General features: G+C 43.2%; 1 protein-coding gene across 12 annotated transcripts in view; it reads left to right on the top strand.

Annotated features, from left to right (window-relative positions):
• The first annotated feature begins 767 nt into the window (after window positions 1-767).
• NTNG1 (netrin G1) overlaps window positions 768-23,587 on the top strand; it is a 207,033-nt gene continuing 184,213 nt past the window's right edge. For 2 of the 12 annotated variants that reach the window (XM_083620474.1, XM_083620469.1), the window contains exons 1-2: window positions 768-2,494; window positions 10,340-11,051. In XM_083620474.1, coding sequence (XP_083476600.1) covers window positions 10,806-11,051 — 246 coding nt within the window. In that variant the 5' untranslated portion in view covers window positions 768-2,494; window positions 10,340-10,805. Of the gene's footprint in view, window positions 2,495-2,653; window positions 2,724-10,339; window positions 11,052-23,587 lie in introns of those variants that run through there. The other 10 variants (XM_083620475.1, XM_083620476.1, XM_083620480.1 and 7 more) reach the window with 8 other exon arrangements.

Genomic DNA, 23,587 nt, shown 5'->3' with positions numbered 1-23,587 from the left:
AGCCATGTTACAACTTTTTAGCACCCCTCATTTTTTGGAATTCGAATGCTGAAAAATGCTTAATGTATGCACTACCATTGAGCTATGGCTCTGCCACCAAAGTGAAATACATAGGTGTGCCTTTGGTTTCAGTGAAAGAGCTAGGCATGTCCTCTCCCAGTGAAATCACAGGGACATTAAAGAACTTAACTTCAGCTGTGCTATTCTCTACTGTCACCTACACGACCTATTTCTTTAGAGGAAAATCAGGACTATATGAAAGAGGCTGTCGCCTCAAAAATTTTCATCACGTCACATAAAAACAATCAGAGCAAATGTCAATGTGACGCCATCAGTCACAAAGGGTGCAGACACATACATCAGCGCAAGGAAACAGGCAAGGTGTGGCCCAACCCTTTTCCAGATGACTGCTAGTGTTAAATGCAGAAAACCCTGGAGTGCACCATTCACAAGTGGCAGTGCTGGGCATTCATTTTGGTGCCAGTATTCTTAAAGCAAAGTGTGAAGCAGCTCAAATGCTCCAGGGAACTATGAAGAACCTACATGACCTAGGAGTGGTGCATGTGTGGTCTGGTGATGGTCGAGATTCAGGTTGCATAGAATTGGAAGGGACCCCAGGGGTCAGGAATCTCAATGAAAGCATCAATGACAGACAGCCATCCATCTGTCATTAAAACCTCCAGTGCAAATCTGTCCCACTGTCCAACAGCTCTTCTATCAGAAAGCCCTTTCTGATGTTTAGTCGTAATCTTTCTTGTAAGCCATTGATTCAAATCCCACACTGTGGATGAGAAAAGAGGCTTGCTCTATCTTCCATGTGCCAGCATTTTGGAAATTTGAAGGTGGCTAGCATATCTCCTCTTTCTCAGGCTAACCTACCCAACTCCCTCAACCTTTGGAAATCACTAGCTTTACCTGGAAGTGACCTGCCATTTACACCAGAGGTGGGGGGAGAACCTGCTCCCCTCCAGTTGTTGCTGGGCTGAAACTCCCAACCCCCTTAACCATTGGCTGAGCTGGCTGGGGGGCTGATGGGAGTTGAAGTCCAACAACATCCCAAGGGCCACAAATCCCACCCACCCAGCTTTGCAGCAATCAGGCTTAATTCTTAGTAAGATGGATACGACTGTAACGGGGTGGGTAGGTGTGTTAGAAAACACCTGTGCATTGTTAAAGCGAGAGAATGAGGGGCGTGGTAGGTGCCGGAGACGCTGTGGGTGGTAAGCAAAAAAAGTGGAGCTGGCGATGGAGCCGGCTGCTGATACCATCGGCGTTAGGACCGCTCGGCGCGCTCAGGTCCGGAGGTGGTATAAGGTTCGCAATCTCTCTCGTCGCTGCCAGTTGCAGGAGGAGATTGCTTTTAAGTGAAACGGCGGTGCCACCCCCTCTGCGCCTTCCTCGCAGCTCGCCCTCCCTCTCGCATTGATCGCGTCCTGTCCTTAAGTTTGCGAGCTTCTTTCCGCCACTGCAGGGGCCGCGGCGAGCGCCCAGGAGCTGCCGGTAGCAGGTAGTACCCAAGGAGAATTTGCAGTCCTGCAAAAGAGAGAGGAGGAGGAGGAGGGGTGTGTTGCATGTATATTTCATCCGATGGACTTTTCCCCGCGTCTCGCCGTCGACGCTGATGTGCAGTGACATTTCTGACTGGAGCGCCGCGACGCGCCCCGGAAGCGGCGGTGGCGGCGGCGGGGCCCTGGGAGAGGCGAGGAGGCTCTGGTCGGCGCCAAGGCTAATTGCGGTGATTTATGTCCCTTCCGAGCACCTTCAACGTCGGCGGCCGAAAATAAAATGAAAGCTGGTGGGGTCCCGCAGCGACAGCCGCCGCCGCCACCAGCACGACGGGAGCAGCCGCGCCACCTGGAGCCGCCGCGGCCGGCGGGCGAGCAGCGCGCGCCCCGCGCCTGCCCGCCAAAAGTTTGACGCCAAGAAGTGCGGCGGCCTGAGGGAAAAGCCGGCCGGGGAAGGGCGGGAAAGTCCCAGCGGAGCGGGACGCCTGAAGGGACGCCGTCTTCCCGCGCCGCCCTTCCCGCCACCTCTGTCCGAGCCAGGTCCCTCCCTCTGCCTCAGGATTTCCCGCCCCGTTGTTAGCCAAGCTGGGCTGCTGCTGCTGCTCCAAAGTGGCCGCGCCAGAGGAGTGGCTAATCCCCGCCGGGCGCCGCGCACGGGGAGCGCCCAGCCTCAGCCCGAGGCTCGCGTTGCTTTCCCTTGCCTCGCTCGCGCAAGTCTCTCTTTTTGCGGGGCGTGAGGTGTAACTTTGTTAGCTAGTCGCCTGCGAAGGGAGAGCGGCGGCGGCGGCGGCGGCAACGGCACGCGGGAGGAGCGGCCAGTGAGGGCAGCCCTCGTTTTTCCCCCTCAGCGTCCCTGCGCTGCCGGAGAGGCACCACAGCCTCGTTGGCTCCTTCGCCCGCCAAGGGGGTCCCGAGCGAAGGCGGCGCCCGGTTCCTCGGCCTCGGAGTCTTCTCCTCCTGCCCGACGCGCGCAGCGATCGCCCCGCACGGTGAGTAAGACCGCGCGCTCCACGCGAGCCCGCCCGTTGCCCGCCCTCCAGACGGCGCTGTGCTAAGGAAAGGAAGGGGTAAACTTCCCCACCCCAAAACGAGGTTTCTCCCCACTTCGGCTCGCTTGCTTAGGATCCCAGAGCTGGAAAAGATCGAGGACCCTTTCGCAGCCTGCCCGGGGGAAACTTCGCTGTTGGCCAAACACAGAGGCACGAGATCCCATCCGAGGTTTGTTGGGACTTCCCCACCTAACTGGCTTCTGCGTCCTCCTCTTTCCCTTCCACCGTGCAAAGGGCTACCTGAAGGGGATGCTCTATTCTTTTTATTATTATTATTTTCTGTCCCGGGTTGGAGGGATGGAAAGTGGGGAGCCTCCGGTGTCATTGGATCTGGATTCAGCGCTGTGGTTTGCTCAGAGGAAGCGGGTGTTCATCTGTCTATCTGCCCATGTACTTTTTTTTTTTTTTGATATGCAGCGTCTTCAGATGCATATTTCCGTAGCAAGCAGAATTATTGTGCTTTTCTGGCGTTTCCTCTTCTCCGCCACCCCCCCTCCTCCCCGCAGTAACCAATTAAGAGATATTTAGAAGAGGGAAAGCAGATCAAACTTAGATACGAATAGAAACTGCGCCCTCTGCCGTTCGTCCGGGAGGGTCTTCCGTGGGGAAGGCGACCAGATTTGCAATCTTGGCGAAAGGGCGGAAATGTGCTAGGGGGGTCTTACAGAGGGGTTGTTTCTAGGAAAGAGGGCAATTGACCTTTTATTATCAAACACCGAATATGTTCAGTGGTGGTGGCGGGGATCCAGGCATCTTTTCTGCCAGGGCAACGAAGCTAGAGATGTACTCCTTGGGCTGGCACCGTCTCCCTTGAAATGCATTGTTCTGCTAGTGGGGTGTCCTCAATTCTGAACCATCTAATTAAATTCTGCTTCGTAAGGAAACCTTCAATCGGTTACCTTCCTGCTCTGGACCTTTGCTAGCTTAGAATTTCATTTTAAAATCACAGAATCGATGGCACAAGATTTAAAGAAGGGGGAGAACCTCACTGTTGCAATTTACGAAAAAGGGTTATCCTCAGCACGAGATCTTTCCCTGAAAAAAAATTTTTAAATAATGGCAGGCAGTAAGAAAAAGGAATATGTTTGCTAAATACAGACTACTTTTTTTAATGGATCATCTGAGCCAAAGCTGCTAAAAAAGTGCACCGTTCATTCTGAATCCGAGTAGCTTTTTCAGTTCTGTGAATAAAGATTTTTGTGCATGGAGGAAATGTGATTCAAAATACAGCAAAAAGACTGGGAGAGGTGGCTTAAGCCCAACTCCACTGGGTCTTCGTTCTGATGTGAAATGAAATACAATATTTCTAAATTAGTCAGATGTAAGTGTTAGGGTTGTGGGACGGCGAGAGAGGAAAATGAGTTTATCCCCCAAAAACAAAAGCATCAGATGACAGTGAGCTATGATGAAAAGGTGTATTCAACAGATAACAACTCTTAAAAGTTTGCATGCTTTACATCTTGTTCCCTTAAATAAAAAGTATGAGCCATATATTGATAAATATTTGTTTCTTCATCTTTCTGTTTTCCAAATATATGAAAGGAGGGGAATAAATAAGGCAGTGGTGCAGATTGTGGGTTGCCAGGCCCCTTTCCTCATAGGTTTCCTTGTTTTTAGGATCTGTTTGAAAATAGCCCAATCCTAAACCCGCTTAATTGGAAGTAAGCCACAGCGAACTTAATTGAGCTTTATCCTTGAGTGGATATGTAAAAGATGATTCTGTCAAATAGATTTCATAACACAATCTTGTTAGACTCGAAATGTGTTCCTGGAAGTCCCTTAGAACATCATATAAATCCAGCCCATACTTTTCTGTCAAGTTTTAGGAACTTGAAAGATTTCTGTATTTGCCCTAACAAGAGAGTTGGGTAAGTACACCACAAAATGTGTCATTTGAATCATTGTGGATCCTGTATGAACTATTTCCACAGCAGTTCGCAATTAGAGATGGATATTCATTCTTTTTCAAATTGTCACGCCTAAATCACATTTAAAAATGCAACTGCATTTGTGATCCAAAGTGTAGAATTATTACTATTATTTTAAACAAAGCCAGGGCTTTTTAGCTTATCGGCAGCCAATTCCTTGCATATATTTAAGTGGTAACGAATATTGAAATTCGGCTGGGAAATTTTCTTATGAGTGTCGTGAGAAGCCATCCTGTACACAGGGTTGCATTGCTACATGCAGAATTGTTGCCACAGTTTGTTACTTTCCAACAACTTTTCTTATGTTGTGCAGGCGCCAATCTTTCCCTGGTAATTGTGCCTAACTGTTGCAAGCAATAGGCTATTCTGTAGCAGCTACTTAAATGAAGGATAGGCGTTTCAGCAATCTATGGCAGTTATAACAATACGTGCTTCCAACAGTGACTGATAACATTGCCCTCAAATGAAAACATGTGATTCATTTTCCTTCCAATTTGAATACTGTGCTACGCTATGAGGCATTCGTGTACTGTGTTTTCCGGATAATGCTGCAAGACAGAAAAAACGGAACAGTCATCATTGGGGGTTAGGTTGTTTTAGAGCCCTTGGTTTTCGTGATTAAATTTCAAATCTTGTCTCTCTCTCTCTCTCTCTCTCTCCTTACAACTTAAAATTCCAAAATCCCTCTTACCTTCCCAAGGGAAAAATATCTGCACTGTTCCACAGTTCAAAAATTTTAATTGCTTTTTTTTAAAAAAAAAGCTAGACTCTTTACCATCAAAATCGCAATGTATTTTACTACTTTTCAAGCCTAAGGGCATAAAGCATATACCCAATTATCCATATGGTCCTATTTTTGCTTGTTCAGCAGCTAATTTAGTATTTATGAAAAGCAGTGGGCTAGTTCTAAATGCAGAGGTTTCGCATACACCAGGTTTCCATAGTCGTGGGGGCACTGTACAAAATTGGCATTTTCCATTTTTGATCCCACATCCAAGGAGGTAAAGTGCAAACCCTATTTTATATATATGTTCCCTTTTAGCTTCCAAAGTTGACTGAGCTTGACCTTTATTTTATTTTTTAAGATGTGGGCTGGTTTTAAATGCCGAGATCCTGGCTTACCCTACCAGATTTGATTTCCTGAGTGGTGGTGGGGGGGGGGAGTGGAAAATTGTGGTGGTTTATTGCACGTTCTGGATTGTGTTCATAACAGTATTATTGGAGCCTTTGAAGAAGACACCACCCAAAATGCCATGAAAGGTTTTTAAAGAAAATCTGTAGAGAATAGCATAGAATATAGTTGACACATATCTGCTTTATGGTTTCATTATCCATCTACCAAGCTATCTACAGTACTAAGTTATGTTTGATTTGCATCTGACAATGTAAGGAAAGGCTGCAAACCTGACCACACTTCCTTAAAATGCATAAACGCTTTACTTCTTTTGAAGTAAATATAACTAGAACTGGTTTGGGTTCTTTATTTTTTTTAACTCTTTTAAAAATAAAAATCAAGCCAAGTAGCAAAGGCAACCCTCACCTGGAGAGTTCTCCTGACATCATCCCCGATCATCTCATTCTTGGGTGACAGTTTTTATAATGAGATGATTATTATTGCGAGTGTGGGAAGATGGTGCTGTTCCCAGTGACCAAGCCTACTACAAGAAGCTACATTTGCCAGCAAAATGCTAATGAGAATTGACAGTTCTCTTTTATAATAATTAATTACAGCTGGCATTCACTTTTGGTGTCTGAGCTGGGGTATCAAATTTGGTATGCGTAATGAATGCAACATGCAAGGCTGGGCATCGATTACCCGTCCATGCCTAAAAATAGATTGCTGATTACGAAGCGATTAATATCACTGTTTTAAGTCACGATAAATGCAAGTTAAGAATGTGTGTGCTGGCTCATGGGGGTGGTGGGGTGTGAAATGCCTGCTGGCTTTTTTTCAGACACTGGAGAATAGGGCATAGGTGGAAAATTTAAGGGTCAAAGTACCTCGGGAGTGATGAGCTATCAGAAACAAGGGACAGCTCCAATACACTGTGTGTTGTGGCTCTGTTGAATACAGTTAGCATAATCCATTTATTTTTCCAGCAGATTGCAATTACCTTTCCTTCAACTAAGGAAGATGCTAGATTTTGTATGTGAGATGCTGTGGATCAATTCAGTTTAATATGGTAGATTGCATGATTGGATAGTAGGCAGAGAGGTTATAAAATCTTGGGAGGATTCACAACACCAGACGTCTGTCAGTTATTTGCACTTCTCTGTTATAGATCAAATATGAATTGGGAAAATGCTGGGGTGGCGGAATCCTACTTGATTCTTCAAAGCTCCTTATCTCCACTACAGATGTTAACGTTCAAAAAGTTTATGATCCTAAGGAAGTTCAACTAGGAATCTTATTTGAATTGTGCTGAAATAAACTGCTGTTCTGTTTAGGATCAAAGTGGAAATTTGTGAGTTCGTGCAACAAAATAAAATCATTACGTCTGTAGGTAGCTGAGACTTGGCTTTCATGAGTTGCTCTCCCCCCTCCCATGCATAAATGCAAGATGGGTCACGTGATGCTGTTGCCCCAAACACCGACGACCCTTAGCCTGTGATCTTAAGTCAGTATCTTTCCCTGTGTCACTGAGAGCTCATTAATAATGAGATGCTGCCAACTAGCTAAGGTGCGCTGCGTTAGCTTTTGCCAAAGCATGACATTTTTAATACATTAATAATATGTCTGTAATGTAATGAAAAACTATTAATCATGTACCGGACAGGTGCCAGAAATTTAAGCTATAATTGGCTGCTTCTTGTCAAACATGCCATTCACATGTTCTGGTATCTGTCTGATTCTCAAATCACCTGCAGAATCTTCTCCACTTTCCCCTTGTCAGCACACTAAATTTGATCAATGATACAGTCTATAATTCTGCGTAATGACCATCATCATGACTCTAAACTTTCCTTAATGAGGATTCATTATACAGGGGAAAGGGTATAGCCTAGTGAAGAGGGGTAGTGTTCAGTGCTGCTCTTAGTCTCTACCTTCTGCATTTGTGCTTTGTGTCTGCTGACATCTTGATGAAAAAAAGGAAAGCTCCACAAGAAAGGTTAGGTATTTAAGGACACATTTGCTCAGGGGTAAAGGGTCCTGAAAATAATAGGGCTTACTTGCAGAAGTGCATCTTTTTATTCACAAAGGTACTTCATCATTTCAGCATTCATTATATATAGCTTTTTTCTGGTAATCATAAATTTGATTTCTTAAAGAAAAGATCAAATAATACCAAAAAAGTGAATTATTTCTTTAGTAAACCCTTCCCCACCCCAACGATGAATGGGAGCAGGGAAAGGAAATCTGCCTTCTTTCTAGAAAGGTGCATTTTGGACTATACAATGGAAGAAACTCTAAAACAACAGATTTGAAATGAATCAAACGCTGTTTCTAAATTACCAAATGAATGCATGAAATGGCTTGGTGATGATTACACAAGATTAAGCATACCAAAACTCAAGGGAGATGTTGGACAAGATGGTATGGTTTTAAAGGTATGTTCGTGGAAAAATATATATATTATAAACATGCTTCTAGGTTTGTGACAATTTAAAATTCCGACATTGTGCAGCTCGTTGCTGGAAGGAAATTCAAGTAGCCAGAACACTTTCTAATGCAATGCAATGCATGTAACAGCTGTACAATACCATTTTATGAAATGAATATAATAGGAAATTGCTCTTGCGTCCATAAGGCAATTATTGTAATTTGCTATGGAAACACAATTCAGCCATCTGTTGGCACTGCATAGTCTCTGTAGCTAAGTTCAGTTTCAAGACGGTGCCTTCTTTGAATAGAAGGAACTTGTTTACAAAAAATTGCTTTGAAGACCAGGTTCCCTTTCCCTGGAAGTAGATGTTTTCTGGAATGAGCTGTAAGAAGTTACTATAATGTGGGGAGCTTTTTTTTCATATATGTGGCATCATAGTCTCAATTATGCAACTAGCTAGAAGATCCAAACTAACAGAGGTAAGCAGCTGTATGAAGCACAGCTGCTTCCATATGCCAAGGGAGAGCTCTGGGAGAGCTGGTGGCGGATGGTGGCTTAATAACAGATTGTTAAGAATGGGGCTATATGATTAAACACATCATCTTGGGGGAAATTGCCAGAAAGAACCAGCTCCTTGTTCCCTTGAAGTCTGTAGATCAGGCTCCCAACGTTCAGAAAGCACCATTAAAGGCAAATAGAGTGGCACATTGAAATACTTCCATCCCAGCATAGGTCTGAGGACTGTGGCCTGTACCAGGGAATAACTAAACTCTCGTATTTCCAGGGGCCACACTATTCTCCAGGTGCTAGACTCTTAAATTGGAACAATATGATTTGCTTGCAGATACTCTGGATCCATGAACCAATCGGCACCATCTAAAGCTAAGGGCTTCACAGATTTTGAGCTCAAACATCATATTATATACACATATGCACAAGCTGTGTGCAAAATCCAAGAGAGATGTCACCACCAAGTGTGGAATGCCTTTACTTCTTGGAGCCTGTAAACTCCACCCCCCCCCTCCAAAACCTTTGGGAACTTTTGATCACAATTTAACTAAAATCTGGTAGAGCAGGGCTGGGCAGACTTCAAGCTTGTTAAATCTATATTCTTGTTGTTGTTTACCAGGACATATAATTAGAATCAAAGCAGAAGATGCCATAGGAATTTGTTTTCAGTACCAGAACTGAGATGAGCTGACAGCCCCTCCACAGAAAGTCCACTCCCAGTTCTCTTCATTTCACTTCTTTTCATTAATTTAGGTGGGGAAAGTTATTTTGTTGCTGGTACTGTTTAACAACTGGCAGTCAGAAATCCTTTCTGATCTACTGCTGGTACAGAGATCTATCAGTAGATCCCGACGACCCTCTGCCCACCCCACAGGACAGGAAAGAATGCTTTTTTGGGGGGAGGGGGGGCTTGATTAAGCCTGACGGCTCTCAGGTGAACATCTCTGTCCCATGGTTCTGTGCATGATTATGTATTTTTTAAAAAAATAGTTGTAGCATTTAATTAATTTACAGCACAGTGTTTTATGTCCCTCTCCTGTGAACAGAGGGGGTTTGAGAGGATGGCTTCTGCTCTGGAAATTGACACATAAAAGGACATTAAAATAATAACAATAATAATAAAAAGAAAATACAGAAGGCCTATAGAAAGAGGAAATTATTATAAGCTGCAAATGAGCCAACTGTTATCTTTGTCATTAAACACAATTAAACAAAAGAAGCAAAGCTCTTCCAGTACTAATGAGAAAAAATCCAAAGAGACAGAAGTGTGCTCATAATATCTCTCTTATTAAGCTAACAAAAGCTGAGACGTGTACTAGACACTTGGAGCTGTCTCCCAGGCCTTCTTTCCAAGAGATGAAAAGCGCACAAGTTGTTGTCAGCCCTTTGTCACTGTAATAAAAGATCCACTACCTCTGGTGGGTTGGGGGTTTCTATCCCCCTTTTGGTTATGAAATTCAAAAGCTGTTTAAGGGTTATTTCTTGCTCTCGGGCTTTGCCAAGATGGAAATACCATTTCTGAAGCAAATAAACCAAGGGAAAGAGGGACTCAGGACTCACTGAGAATGCTACATATCTGTCTTTGTTAGAGAGGAGTTAAATCTTTCATGTCAAAATAGTTTTGGTGATGAGTGATTCCGGTAGTTTGTTCACTCCAGGAAAAGCCCCTCCAGTAAAGGTTATCCAGATTATTCCAATTTACCTTATATTGTATCAAAGGCTCTTGAAATGTCAACATATCGTATATTTTTCTAATGCATTGATTCTTGGACAATAACTCTTACTTTTATTGTTTCTAAAAGGGTGCTGGTGCCAGAAGAAAAGAATGATTGATGGCAGTTAGACACAGGCCTGTAGATGCTCATCGTTTTGCTCCAACAACTGATTTATCGGTTTGGCTGGCCATTCCTCATGAGCCGCGAAAGAGGAGGATCGCTCAGGATTACTGACTACCCATCTGAAGACTGGCAGCATTGCTAAGCTATCATCTGATTTTGGATGTCCTTTACGTATGTGATTAAGGCCCTGATACGTTCTTTTTAAGGCAGTGGACATCCTTCAGATGAAAAACATCTCTTTGTAATGCCAGGCTACCACCAAAGTTTCCAACTTTAAAAAAGCAACCACTGTAACCTAACTCTTCTGCTCTGTTCCGGAACATGTTTTTACAGTAACTCGCAACTCCTGGTGTACATACATGTATAATACAGACTACACCTTTGATTGCTACTGGTAATAGCTGTCAAGGCACCTGTGAAGGATTTAGAGATGTATTTGTCAAGATTCTTGTCACTTCATGCCCTTTGGGTTACTGTGTCGTCGGTGATACAGCACTACACTTCGGCTTGGGGGCATTACGATGTGTGTAAGACCCAGATTTACACAGATGAAGGGAAGTTTTGGGATTACACGGCCTGTCAGCCAGAAGCCATAGATATGATGAAATATGTGAAAGTGAGCCTGGATCCACCAGACATAACATGTGGAAATCCACCAGAGACCTTCTGCGGAATGGTAAGGCAAAAACCTGAATGTTGAATTGTGGCCTAAAGGATAGATCCCTCAGCACAACAAAGTGAATATCCTTAACTTCAGTCTTGTGGACCAAGACCAAGAATTTAGGCTTATGGCAAAATTTGCATGTCACTCTATACTATAGGTCTGAAAAACCTTTGGCAAATAACAGCCATCAGCTTTTTAAGCTGAAGAGGTAATAAGTAGTCATTCAGTATGTTTTTGTTTAGGTTCAGTTGGTATCAATGGCAAAACCATTACTGGTTCCTTTAAATGAAAGGTGTGTCCTTTCACAACTGCAATATTTTGAGTCAAAATGCACCTGGTTTCAGCTCGGGATAAAAATGCAAACAAGGTTACCAAGATTTGATTTCAAGTGTATCTTGGTGTTGCCAGCATCATTAAGTGGTGCAGAGCACCTGTACTCTTCCAGGTAACTTCTCCTAAGAAGGTAACAAGCTTCTGCAAAAAGTAAGATTCCTAGAGAAACATTCCTACACGTCTGGCAATCCTATTTTTTCAGAGCATTATTTATTTATTTATTTCTGAATGTGTTTGCTGTTTTCCTATAACTGAATGAACCCAAAATCCCAAAGTTGGAAGCACAGTTTTCTTGGGCAAGAAGAATAACCTACTAGCTATTTAAACCAGCATTGGATAAAAATGCTGACTTGACCTGCATATGAGTCCCTACAGTTTCACTAAACTGGCATATGTATGTATACATACATTATATACGGAATCTCACCATTTGTAAACTTGCTCTATAATTTAGGTGCAGTGAAAACGTATGCTCTGGTTTTGTCATCTACTACTTCTTGTGCAAATGATTATGCATTGTTATAAATTGCATGCATCCATGGGCTTTTTAAATTGCTGACAAGCATTCATCTTGTGTTTTGTAATGTACACTTTGAGATAACCACAGAACCACAGGACAAAGCTAGAAGTAAGAGGCAGAATATGCAAAATGCTGGACATATCAATTCTGTCTTAACCTGTACACGCATTCTGGAAGCTCACTTAGGGCATAGTCTACCCAGTGTGTACCACATTGAAATGAGCAAAAGTGGTACAAGAGGGCTACAAGCTCTGGTATTCATTTCATTTGGGCCAGGAGAGCTTCCCAGGGAATTGTGTTAATAACACCTATAAAATATTGCAGATCCATGAGAAATTCATGTAATTTAAAAAAGTAAAGTGTGTTTTTTTCCCATAGAGTTGAGTGCCCTGTTTCTGAAATGACCGAGAGCTACATGTTTGGTGAAGGATGATAGTTCACTGGTAGAATGATGTGCTTTCTGTGCAATTCTTGGCATCTCTGGATCGGGCTGGGAAAACTCAAGACTCCTGCCTGAAACCCAGGAAAGCTACTTCATGCTAATGTAGACAGTACTGAGCTAGATGGAGCAATGGTCTGACTCTGTATAAAGCAAACTCTTGTTGTTTGCTGTGATGGAGACATGCAATGTGATCTAGTCACAGGAAGATTTCATTTTTAATACTTTTGCTTTGAGGAATGTTTCCATGCTGAGAATGGGATGCAGGTTTCACAAGAATGTTTTAAATCTAGCATGTTCCAAATCACAGTCATGGTAGGCACACAGTTAGCATATGGCTTTCCTTTAAAGCGTTTTTTGGCCTTGATCGAGACTCTTGACAGGTCACGTACTTTGTCTGGTCTCCAGACCCTGACCTGAGGTTTCAAAGAGCAGGAAGGGTTCATGTGCAGTCTGTAGCCCAGGCATACGAATGAATGAAAATGTCATAAGAAAATGTCATCTGCAGCTTTTTCTCACTCTTGCTTATTCAAAAAGTTAATAAACTGAACTAGAGTGAAACAAAATAAAAAAAATTCCTTCCAGTAGCACCTTAGAGTGAGTGAGTTGTACGAATAGTGCAGCCTTTGGTTGAGATTTTGGTTTCTCTGTGCTTGTATGCAAAGAAGATTTTATTTATTTATACATACCCCACCCATCTGGCTGGGTTTCCCAGGAATGTATTCATCAGAGACTGCAGATTAGCTTCAACAGAACAAAGAGGGAGAAGATCCCTGTTGCGTTTTTAGTGGGTTATGGCTTCCAGTACCCCAGAGCACCCCGTTTATGGCTTCCAGTACCCCAGAGCACCCTGACTGGCTAGAACCTGGAGAAGAAACACTCTCTTGTTAGGAAGAGAAGGTGCACAGCAATATTCTGTTGCAGCTCTTCCTCATCTGTGCAAGATTGTTCTTTTGATGATCATGATGGCTGCGGCACTGCTTGGCCAAGCTGATGATAGCTAGCATCATGTTCACCTGTGTAGAGAATGAAACCTTTTGTAATCCAGTCTCCATGGGAGGAAGGAAGAGTGGATATCCCCCTTTCCGTTTCACTGCTGTACTGTGGGTTCCTTTAGCTCTGTGCTCAGCTCGCTCTCCTTCAGATTTAAACTGAGAATTTCTAAAATTATTTTCAATAATGAGCCGTTTGCAGTTGGTGCTTCCCTCCTCCTCCTCCTCCTCGGAAGTTTCCAGCTTGGAAGAGCTCATATATGCATTAATTAAAACAGTGGGTACAAAGAAGCTTCATACTTTTGAAAACTGGGGGGCGGGTTGGGGGTTCAGAGAACCCCAAGTTTGTATCAGTGTTATTTTGTTTCAGTGGATGTTTGTAATGTTAAAAAATATGAAGAAAAAAAATTAAAAAAGGAGCTTCAGACAGGATTCCCCCACCCCCTATTATGTTATCAATGCACACATGTACATGTGCACCTCAGTTAAATCACATCACAGAAAGGAATCTTGGGGGCCCTTGTGTGACGTGACCACATCAAGGCTCCTTTTCATCCTGTGTTTTAAGGAATTGCACATATGTGCTAATGTGCATTGGCAATCTGTAAGGGAGGGGTAGTAAGAAAGGCAAGCTGTACATGAGCAGATAAAGCCCATAATAATAATAAAAATATCAGATGAGGTCATGCTGCAAACAAGATGAGGTCATTCAGAAGATCAAAACCCAACAAAAAGTGCACATGGGCCAATTTCATCAGCATCACTCCTGGGCCATTGCATGAAGGTGGTGGAGCACTTGCAAGAAGTCCCAGGTTCAGTTCCCGGCGTTTCCAGGAAGGACTGAGAAAGAGCTGCTTGTGGGCTTCCCAGATGCTGAACTGGATAGACCTTAGGTCTGAAAGAGCAGGATGCTGGTGTACTTACTTCTCTGCCTGCAACCTTGGAGAGCTGCTGCCAGTCAAGGAACACAGTAGGGAGCTAGATGGACTGTTTGTCTGACTTGAGCCAAGGCAGCTCCCTGTATTCCTAATATTTGTGCATGTGTATTTCTCATGACAATTTATTGTTTCCAGGTCACTGGGTGGCTAGGTGCCCAAAGAACATGGTGCTATGCAGGAATGATTTTGTGGGCGAGGGAGGCAGAAGGAGCAGAGGTGCAGCTAGCAAATTGCCAGTGTCCACTTGTAATTTGCAATAAGCAGTAGTTTATTGAAGAGTAATAGCGACCAGAAGAGAGGAACTCTTTATTTTCTTAGGCAGCCTTTGCTGCCACAGCCCAGTGCAACATCCGAGTGTCTTTAAAAAACTGCAACTTATCTTGGAATTATCTGCAGCATGCTGCAGTTTTAGTTTAGTTTTCTTTCTTTTTCCTGGAGAGGTTATACAGCGACTTTGAAAGAGCCTACAGATGGAGGAAGTCTGTGTACGTTTGTACAATTTATAGAGCTGAGTTGCTGATGGCAGCGTAAAAGCAAGCCTTTGAGTGCCACTATGGATTTCCTAGCCAATCAAAACTAAATTAGGAAACAAAGATTATTAAAAAGTCTTCTGTGCATGTAATTCTAGCATAACATTATGAGTTGGACCTTAAATGTTTTCCTTGGAGATTTTTGGCGTCATTAATGCAGCAAGCCTTTCATTACCAGTAGGCTCGCATTGCTAAAAAATTAGGGAAATAAAGGGCTCTCTGGTGTAGTTAGCAGTGCCATGATTATGTTTACTGAAATAATTAAACCATCGGATTCCATTCATCAGACTAGTTTATAAGGCAAGAAGTGAAATGAATCTGGGGTTTCATTTGGAAATGCCCTAATATATGCATGGATGCCTAAGGACAACAAATCGATACAGCGCTGCAGCAGTAATATCAAGAACAAATCTGGTATGGAAGGTTGGTAGCTGGTAATTTATCACGAAGGGGAAAATAACCCATTCAGATTGTATACCTCCCTTCTTTTCTTTTCTTTTCTTTTCTTTTCTTTTCTTTTCTTCCCTTCCTTTCTTGATGAAAATGGGGTTTTTTTTGGTGAATATCTTCATGTTTTTATGAATGAAGGTTATGTGACCTCTAAGCACTGCATTTCCTTTGGTTGTGGTTCATTTTATTATGGTTGCGTGTTGATGCTCATGCTTTTTAAGGTATATGAAGCCACCTTGAGTATTTTTGAAAGGTAGTGTAACATTAGTAAAATAGCACTGTTTCCCACATGGGTCATGGGTAGTGTTAGATATATAGGCTAGGCACCCAATGGCTTCTTAAACCAAAGGTTACAGTCACCAGAATGGAATGTCTAGTTGTCATTTGGGGCCAGACAGCTCTAAAGTCTTATTTTTCAATGCGGCTTTTTGGTTCTGATTGTGCAGAACCAAAATATAATGCATAGAATTCTATAGGATGTGTTGCTAGTGTGTGAAAACAGTCAAGATCCAAGGATCCCCAGGCATGCACCTCCTGGCACCTGGGCATATTCACTTGGTTGCAAGTGGCTGATAGCCAGGTGCAAAATGTTCCCGGTGCCTGGTGAATTTCAAATGCTGGCTGCAAGTAGCTAGCCTTGCCTAGGGTGTGAAATAGCCTGGCACAGCACTGGTGGCAGAGCTTCTTCCTTGCATACAGAAGGTCCCAAGTTCAATCCCTTGGCAACTCTAGGTGTGGCCAGGAATGTCTGCTATCTGAAACCCCGGATAATTTCTGCCAATCGTTGCAGACAATACAGAACTAGGTAGGAAGACAATTGATCTATGTTCCTACACCCCACCTTTTTCCATGGTAGGACTCCAGCTAGCATACATAGCATTCCTAGGTGCTTCTCTCCAATACAGACCTCTTTAGCTTCAGCAAGGTTCTTGTATGTGCACCTTCTGTTTCCTCACAATTCCCATCACGGGGAGAACGCTCCATGCCAAGGTCTGCATGCACCTCTGTGGATGGAAAGATAATGCTTTTCAGAGCATCACACTTCATAGCCCCATGTGATGTGCATGGTGGACAGAAGGGGTGCATATCACTTCTTCATGCAAATAGGAGCAATGCAAATAGGAGTAAGTTTATGAACCGATATGTAGATTGTAGGCATACAGTTGCAGGTTGAGAGTGGATCTGGGAAGGGATCAAGGGGAATGAGTGCATTGAAGGAAATCATCTGAATCTTATTTCAAAGTCCTATGCAAATGCACATTCAAAATGTCATTCTTTCTGGCCCAGCTAGAATACTGAATGAATATGTTTATAGTGATAAATACTATGCATGTTCTAGATGTCTGTGTTGGAGTTTTCATAGGCTATTTGTAGTGGCACACTTTTTGGTCTCATTAAAGGAATATAAATGCTCCTAATATTGCTAAACCCTCCGTGATGGCTTGCTGTGGGATGCTTGTTTCTTTTGCACCCCGACGGGAACAGCAGCAAAAAGAATATATCTTTCATGAATCAAAATTAAAAAGCCACATTCCAGGAAAAACAGATTCTAATGTCATTCATTAATCCACTTAAAAGCATGCTTGTAAATTATTAACAGGATTATGCCATGATGAATTTGACTGTAAATCTGTTTTCTAAAAGCAAGGTTTTTGGTTTGGTTTTGCTCCGTTTTCAAGAGAGAGAAAATGCAACTGAAAGAGTCCCCCCCCCCCCCCCGATCACATAAACACATTTTTAAAGTAAAGTCAGGATTTTATAAACAAATATGCTACTCGGGTAGTTGGACACCATATTGCTGAAATCTTACAACAGTTATGTAAAATAAAATGGTTTTTAATAGAAACATGTTCTGGGAAAGCGCTTTGCATAGTGACTCATGAGTTCACTCATTCATAGACGATTCCATAGGCAGGAAACCCTGATCCCAGATATCTATTTTTCAGTGCATGGGGTCTTCTAATCCTAACCATAGAAGGGCTATTAATAATACTTCAGCATTCTAAGCCTGGTGTGGGCAGCTGGTTAACTCCCAGCCTGATGGGTGAATGATGAACTTGCCTTTGCTCATTCGTTTTTATTTTATTTTTAGCCGTTCTGAAGAGAACGATGTGGAGAATAATGGTGTAGCCAGTGAACAGCCCTTACAAACCCCTGGGCTCATCAGCCAATGCCCAATTTATCAGGTTGCTGGCACTGGGCTGCTCATGAGGGAGGATGTCTTGCTGACAGTGTTCTCAAGCTGGGGAAAGGGGGGTACCATTATTAATTAAGAAATACCATTAGGGGTGGGGGAGCTTTGGTGACAGTGCAGGTGCAGTCCAAGGAGAACGATGGCACTGCCATATGCTGCAGACTGGCCCAGTGTGCGATGATAATTTTAAGATTAATTTTATTATTTGCCCTATCCATCTGACTGGGTTGCCCCAGCCACTCTGTCCTGAGAAAAAGCAAGGTGGGGGACCCACAAAACCACCTGCCACCTTGTTTAAAATAATGGCAATTGCCCCTCCCCCTGTCAAAAATGAGCAAAAATTGGACGAGGTGCTGAAAATGTTTCTCCCTATCTGCAGGTTGCAAATGGCACTACAGAGGTAGGGGTGTGTGTGATATTTGGTCTCTGCTAACTAGATGAACTATCCATGCTGGGATCACATCATTCTGGTCCCTTGACAGCTGTATGGAGCCCAGAGTGGCTATTGTGAATAACAAAAATGACTAACCTGGATCTAAGCAATTATCTTGATTGGTCAGCATCCATTGCATTGTCCAGATCTGGAAATATAGCTGAAGTTGGTTTCAAACTAGCCGAATGACCCCCCCCCTTTCTTTTTCTTTTGGTGTATTGGTTAATAAGAACCACATCAGGCATGCCTTTGGAGACAATACTTGTGTCCAGTTTTCCTAACTGAGCTTTGTACACAGCCCCAGAAGCTGGTGTGAAAGACAACCCATGCACAGCAGATAATTGTGTGCAAGGGTCCACATCCGGATAGAGACAGCTGGTCCATGCTTTGGTTGCCTTGCACTGGCCTAAAGATGGGGTTGGATATGTTTTCTCCACTGATGGTTGGTCGATTCATCCTTCTCACATCATACTGTTTTAAAGGAAAGCTGAAATTCCTGAAAGAGAGAAATCTTGCGCCTTGCAAATAAATCAAGTTAGCAACTGGACAGTTTAGCTAGGGGAGCATCAGCTCCCAATCTTCATACAGTATTTTACTTTGAAAAATTGGCAGTAATCCTAGATGCTTTATCTAATGGAGTGAAGCAGAGAAAGCTTGGGATAGAAAAATGTTAGTCTCTTAAGAGCAAAAGGTTCGGCAATATCCCCAGGCAGAAATATCCATAAACACATCATCTCTTAAGGTTATATTTTTAGTACTTCTTCTTTTTTTTGTCTCCAGAATTTAATAAATCCACATGGGAACAGTCACTTGGCAGTGACACTGTCTTGATATTTAAGTCCTGACAGTGTGAATGTAATTATAGAGAGAGGCCTTTGAATGAATTTTAATAACATGTATGCCCTACGAAGAGGATAGTTTCTTGCACTTTTTGGTTATTAATCTCCTTCTTTTACTTGGGTGCTCAGTGACTTTCAGTCTGCAGGGGATAGTCCGAAGTCCAGTTCTGCACATACCTAAGCAGATAAGTAATTTTATATCAGATCACAAATCTACAGATCTCAGCATGGCGAGAGATATAGAAGAGGTAGTTAAAGAAGAAGAAATACATGAAGCCTACCTGGTAACTAGGGTTGCTTTGTAGGGCTGGGCGATAGCTGGGTTTCAGCTTCGGGATATATCACCAGCTTAAACATGTGTAAATATCAGCAACCTATTATGGTTTAATAATCGCAGGGCAGCACCAGTTTAAAAAGACTTGAGACTCTATAAAGCAGTATGCTAATGCAAAGACAAATCATCAGTTTTGCTGATAGAAAAACTCACCCATTCAGAAAATGAATCTGCTCAAAATAAATATGATACATATTTCTTGTCCTGTCTGAAAAAAGGAGTCAAATTATACCAAATGCTTCTATTATCTGAGTGAATACCTGCTTATTTCTAATCAGTTTTATGATCAACCTGGGTAGATTTTTTTTAGAGGTAGAAAGCTCTTCATTCTTAAAAAAAAAAGCAGGAAGACTTAAACAAGCAATGAACTTTTCCACTATTGAAGAAAGAAACAGAGCCTTCTACTTATGTTGACCATCTTGATATTCCAAATAGAAAAGTAGTGTATACTCATGTGTACATTTGGTGGGATTACTGCTCTTTTGTGATGTACTTTGACCAGAATATGCAGGTTGGTTTTTCATTCTTGTCCGAAACCATTCAAGATGTTGCTCTTGGCCTACAGAACCCTGCATAACTAAGGGCTCTGTTTACTGGGGATGCTATCTCTTTTCCTAAATCCCATTATGATCAGTTAGATCACCTTTAAAATCAACACACCTGCACATTTTACAGCTTTCCTGTAACAGCTCTGTCCTCCATTATGGAAACAAGAAGCTGCCACCAACAAAATTGTGCTGCGTACATATTCATCTGGGTCTCTTGTACCACCATGTGGGCTGGAGACTATTTCATCAGTCTGATTTGCATCAGTGCAGCTCCACAAAGAGGAGGAGCAAAGCAGCTGCAAGCTTTTCTCCAGGATCCTGCAGATAAACATTTCACTTAAGGCAGGAGTTGGTAAGCTTTTTGGACCAGTGAGCACATTTGAATTTTGAGAGAGTGCTGGGGTGCCAGTCACAAAATGGCTGCCATGGTGGTAAGGTGAGGCATAGCACAAAATTAGAGAGAATGTTGTAATGGTGCAGCTTTCCCCATAATTGTATTTCTATAAAGAAGGCTGATCGCTGAAGAATTGATGCTTTTGAATTATACTGCTGGAGGATTCTCTTGAGAGTCCCATGGACAGCAAGATGATCAAACCTATCCATTCTGAAAGAAATCAGCCCTAAGTGCTCACTGGAAGGACAGATCCTGAAGCTGAGGCTCCAATACTTTGGCCACCTCATGAGAAGAGAAGACTCCCTGGAAAAGACCCTGATGTTGGGAAAGATTGAGGGCACAAGGAGAAGGGGACGACAGAGGATGAGATGGTTGGACAGTGTTCTCAAAGCTACCAGCATGAGTTTGACCAAACTGCGGGAGGCAGTGGAAGACAGGAGTGCCTGGTGTGCTCTGGTCCATGGGGTCACGAAGAGTCAGACACGACTGACTAAACAACAACAAATACTGGAAAGGACTTATTCTGTTGAATTTCTGCTTACCATATGAGCTGTTATGTAACCTGCTTTTCCACAGGGTGTATGAGGTGTTATGGGAGGGGTAGAACCACTGGTGGGGGACACGCCATGTTCCTTCTGGGGTAGTTTGTTCCCACCATGCACTCTGCTCTCAACTGTGGCTCCTAGAAGCTGCCAGCATGTGACAGTGACCGCACAACGGTGAATGGCTTTGACTGGCCGGCTAAACCTGGTGAGGGAGCTGATAGGTTTCCAACCCTCAGTGAGTTAGGGACTTCCATTGCATGCAAAGACAGGCTCCGGTGAATTAAGCAGGTGAGAACAATAGTGGGTCCAATGGTCAAGAAGGCAGTTTCTGCATGTGCTGTAGAGGGAAGTGAAGGGCAGATGGGGCTCATCAACCTGGGAAGGTAGCCCATCTAGGAGAAGGAAAGCTCTGATCTCAAACCTCTGCTGCCTTGTGGGATAACTTCAGCAGAAGAAAAGGATAAGGAGTATACCCACAACGGAGTGGAGCCCACAAGGTAATTGGATGTCGCCTTGTATGCCGCCTTCTGGCAACTTCTGCAGGCAAGCTTATGCCAGATGTATTGCTCTGCTTTCCTTTGGACCACATCAGATAAGCCAAGAGGAGGGTCTTGACATCTGGGCAGCCCGGGACCTCTCTACACACTGCTCAGGCTTGTGTCCCAGGGAGGGCACTTTGGTGTTGCTAATACGGAAGTTTGGCTTCTGCCCTGGAGGTGAACTCCATTGTCTCTTGACGGACAGGTGCCAACAACCCTGTTTCCCCCCAATGCCGCCCGTAAACCAAAACCTAGGCTTCCATTCTGTACCCACTGACCTTGGAATAAGCCCCATTAAACACTTACTTCTGAGTAGACATGCATACCATTGTGTTGCAAGTTAACCGTACTGTTAATTCTTAGGGAGTTCTTTAGCTCCTGCACAGCAGGACCTACCTCAATCTCTATTCAAAGTTTTCACAGTTACATTTTGTGAGGAAGGAGGATTATTCAAAATCCACCTATGCATACTGCGTATTTGCAGACCGTAACTTTTACGGATTACCCGATCTTAGATGAACCCAGAACAGGAAAGATGCCTCTTGGTTTCTAGGGGGAAAGGAAGGGGAAACTATGGAGATTCCAATGACTAGAAAAGAACACAGAAGCAGGAAGAGTGCACTAAAAGGGAAGGGAAAATAGCACATCCTCAAGACACCAGGAATTCCTATTTGCTAGTGTGCAAACAACTTGTGTATCTATCACAGCTCTGACTTCATTCATTGGTTGAAATACTGACAGGGAGGAGCAGCCAGGCTGACTCACTTCACAGGAATTGCTTAACTTGAGGGCTAGAGACTTAACTTTCTTTAATAAAAAAAAGGAAGCTGAGAGTCTTGGGCCCCTGTCCAGGGGTGCCAATAAAGACTTTAGTGGCAGGGCACCCATGTGTGCCAGGTTGTCGATCCCAGCTTAATGTGTTGGCGATCCCAGTTTAGTAAGTTGGCGATCCCAGCTTTAGTATGTTGGGCGAATCTGGCCCATGTCAAGCATTCTGCTGGTGCTTTTGAATGCATGGTAGTCATCGTAGTAGTTAGAGGTATGCAAAACCTGTTGCTGTAGTCTGTGCATGTTTCAACCTTGCCATGCTGGTGTTACATTTGCCTGTAACAGTGGGCATGTAGTTTTTACATTGGAACTAGAAAAAATATGAACATTTGCAGATACCCTAATGGAAAACTCTAAATAACTTTGCTGTGGCAACGTCACCATCATATTCTCAGAGTTTCAACTTGCAACTGCCTATCCCCACCCCCACTCCACCCCCACCCTGCTGCCAATATATGTCTTTGTGATATTTCTTTAGACATCTTTGCCTATACAGATTTTTAATTTGCATGCAAAAAAACCAGCAGCTACTTTTAATTACATGTTCCTTTATTCCAAGAGGCAGAAGGTAAGCCTTTTTATAAGTAGGTAGTTAAAAAGGCATTAGAAAGGACTCTTTATGATGAGAGGAGCATTTCCGTACAAATAAGGGTGGTGCTTTCTAACATTTGAATGTTTTAAACTCTTTTTATCTGTAAAACTGTTGAGAGCCATCATCCAAACTGATTTTTTAAAAGTTTTTTTTTAACACCTGATTGTAGGAATCTTTCTTCTGGTGACTATTAGCAGTTGAGCTGCTCATGGCTGACATTTACAGAGGACTGAAGTGGCGGGGGAAGAAAAGGAAAATCTAAACAGCAAGCTACTAAGGGAGGGGGAAATGATTCATTTTTTGAAATGTATCATGTGTTCAGCCGCAGAGGGAGAAATACAGATTGCTGTTCTTGTAACGGATCAGAAGAATAAGCTTTCGTGTGAAATCAACCCCTATGTTTCTTGTACCTTTCTCCACCTCCCTCCATGCTGATGTTCACAACTCTTCTCGCCAAATGTAAGGATGTGATTTTTAGTATTAGAGAGCCAAAACATCATTGCAAAATGGCATGCGTCTTATCTGCACCTAAATCCACACCACATTGCCTATTCAAAAGCAGAGAGATTTCACTAAGCAATACCCAGATGTAAAACATGGTTTATGCAATACCATCAGTGGGAATAGTTACTTTACAGAGCTGCCCCTGAGGCATTAACACTCTAAATGCAGGGAAACAATAGAGAGGCAGGAGAAGGGAAGTGATGGGATCAATGGGAGCAAATGCAGTTATACATACTGAGGCTTCATTTCAGCTAGGAACATGGCTCAAAGGGTTAAGCTCAGCGCCTTGTGTAGAAGACTTTATTTGAGGAGTATTTTTGTTATTGGCTTAATTCAGGCATCCCCAACCTTTGGCCCTCCAGATGTTTTGGACTACAATTCCCATCATCCCTGACCACTGGTCCTGTTAGATAGGGATCATGGGAGTTGTAGGCCAAAACATCTGGAGGGCCGCAGGTTGGGGATGCCTGGCTTAATTCCACGTCATCGTGCATGTCCAATTGCTGCCTCCTTTTGGGATAAACTGCAGTCTCTGGGTTTGACCATTGTGGGTTTTTCAGCATCACTAACTAGAACCATCCTTCATTTCTGTCTTC

This window comes from Podarcis filfolensis, assembly GCF_964270895.1.
Source record: "Podarcis filfolensis genome assembly, chromosome: 6".
In the NCBI taxonomy this organism is placed as follows: Eukaryota; Metazoa; Chordata; class Lepidosauria; order Squamata; family Lacertidae; genus Podarcis; species Podarcis filfolensis.
Note: the sequence above shows the minus strand (reverse complement) of the source record. Positions and strands in the feature narration are given on the sequence as shown.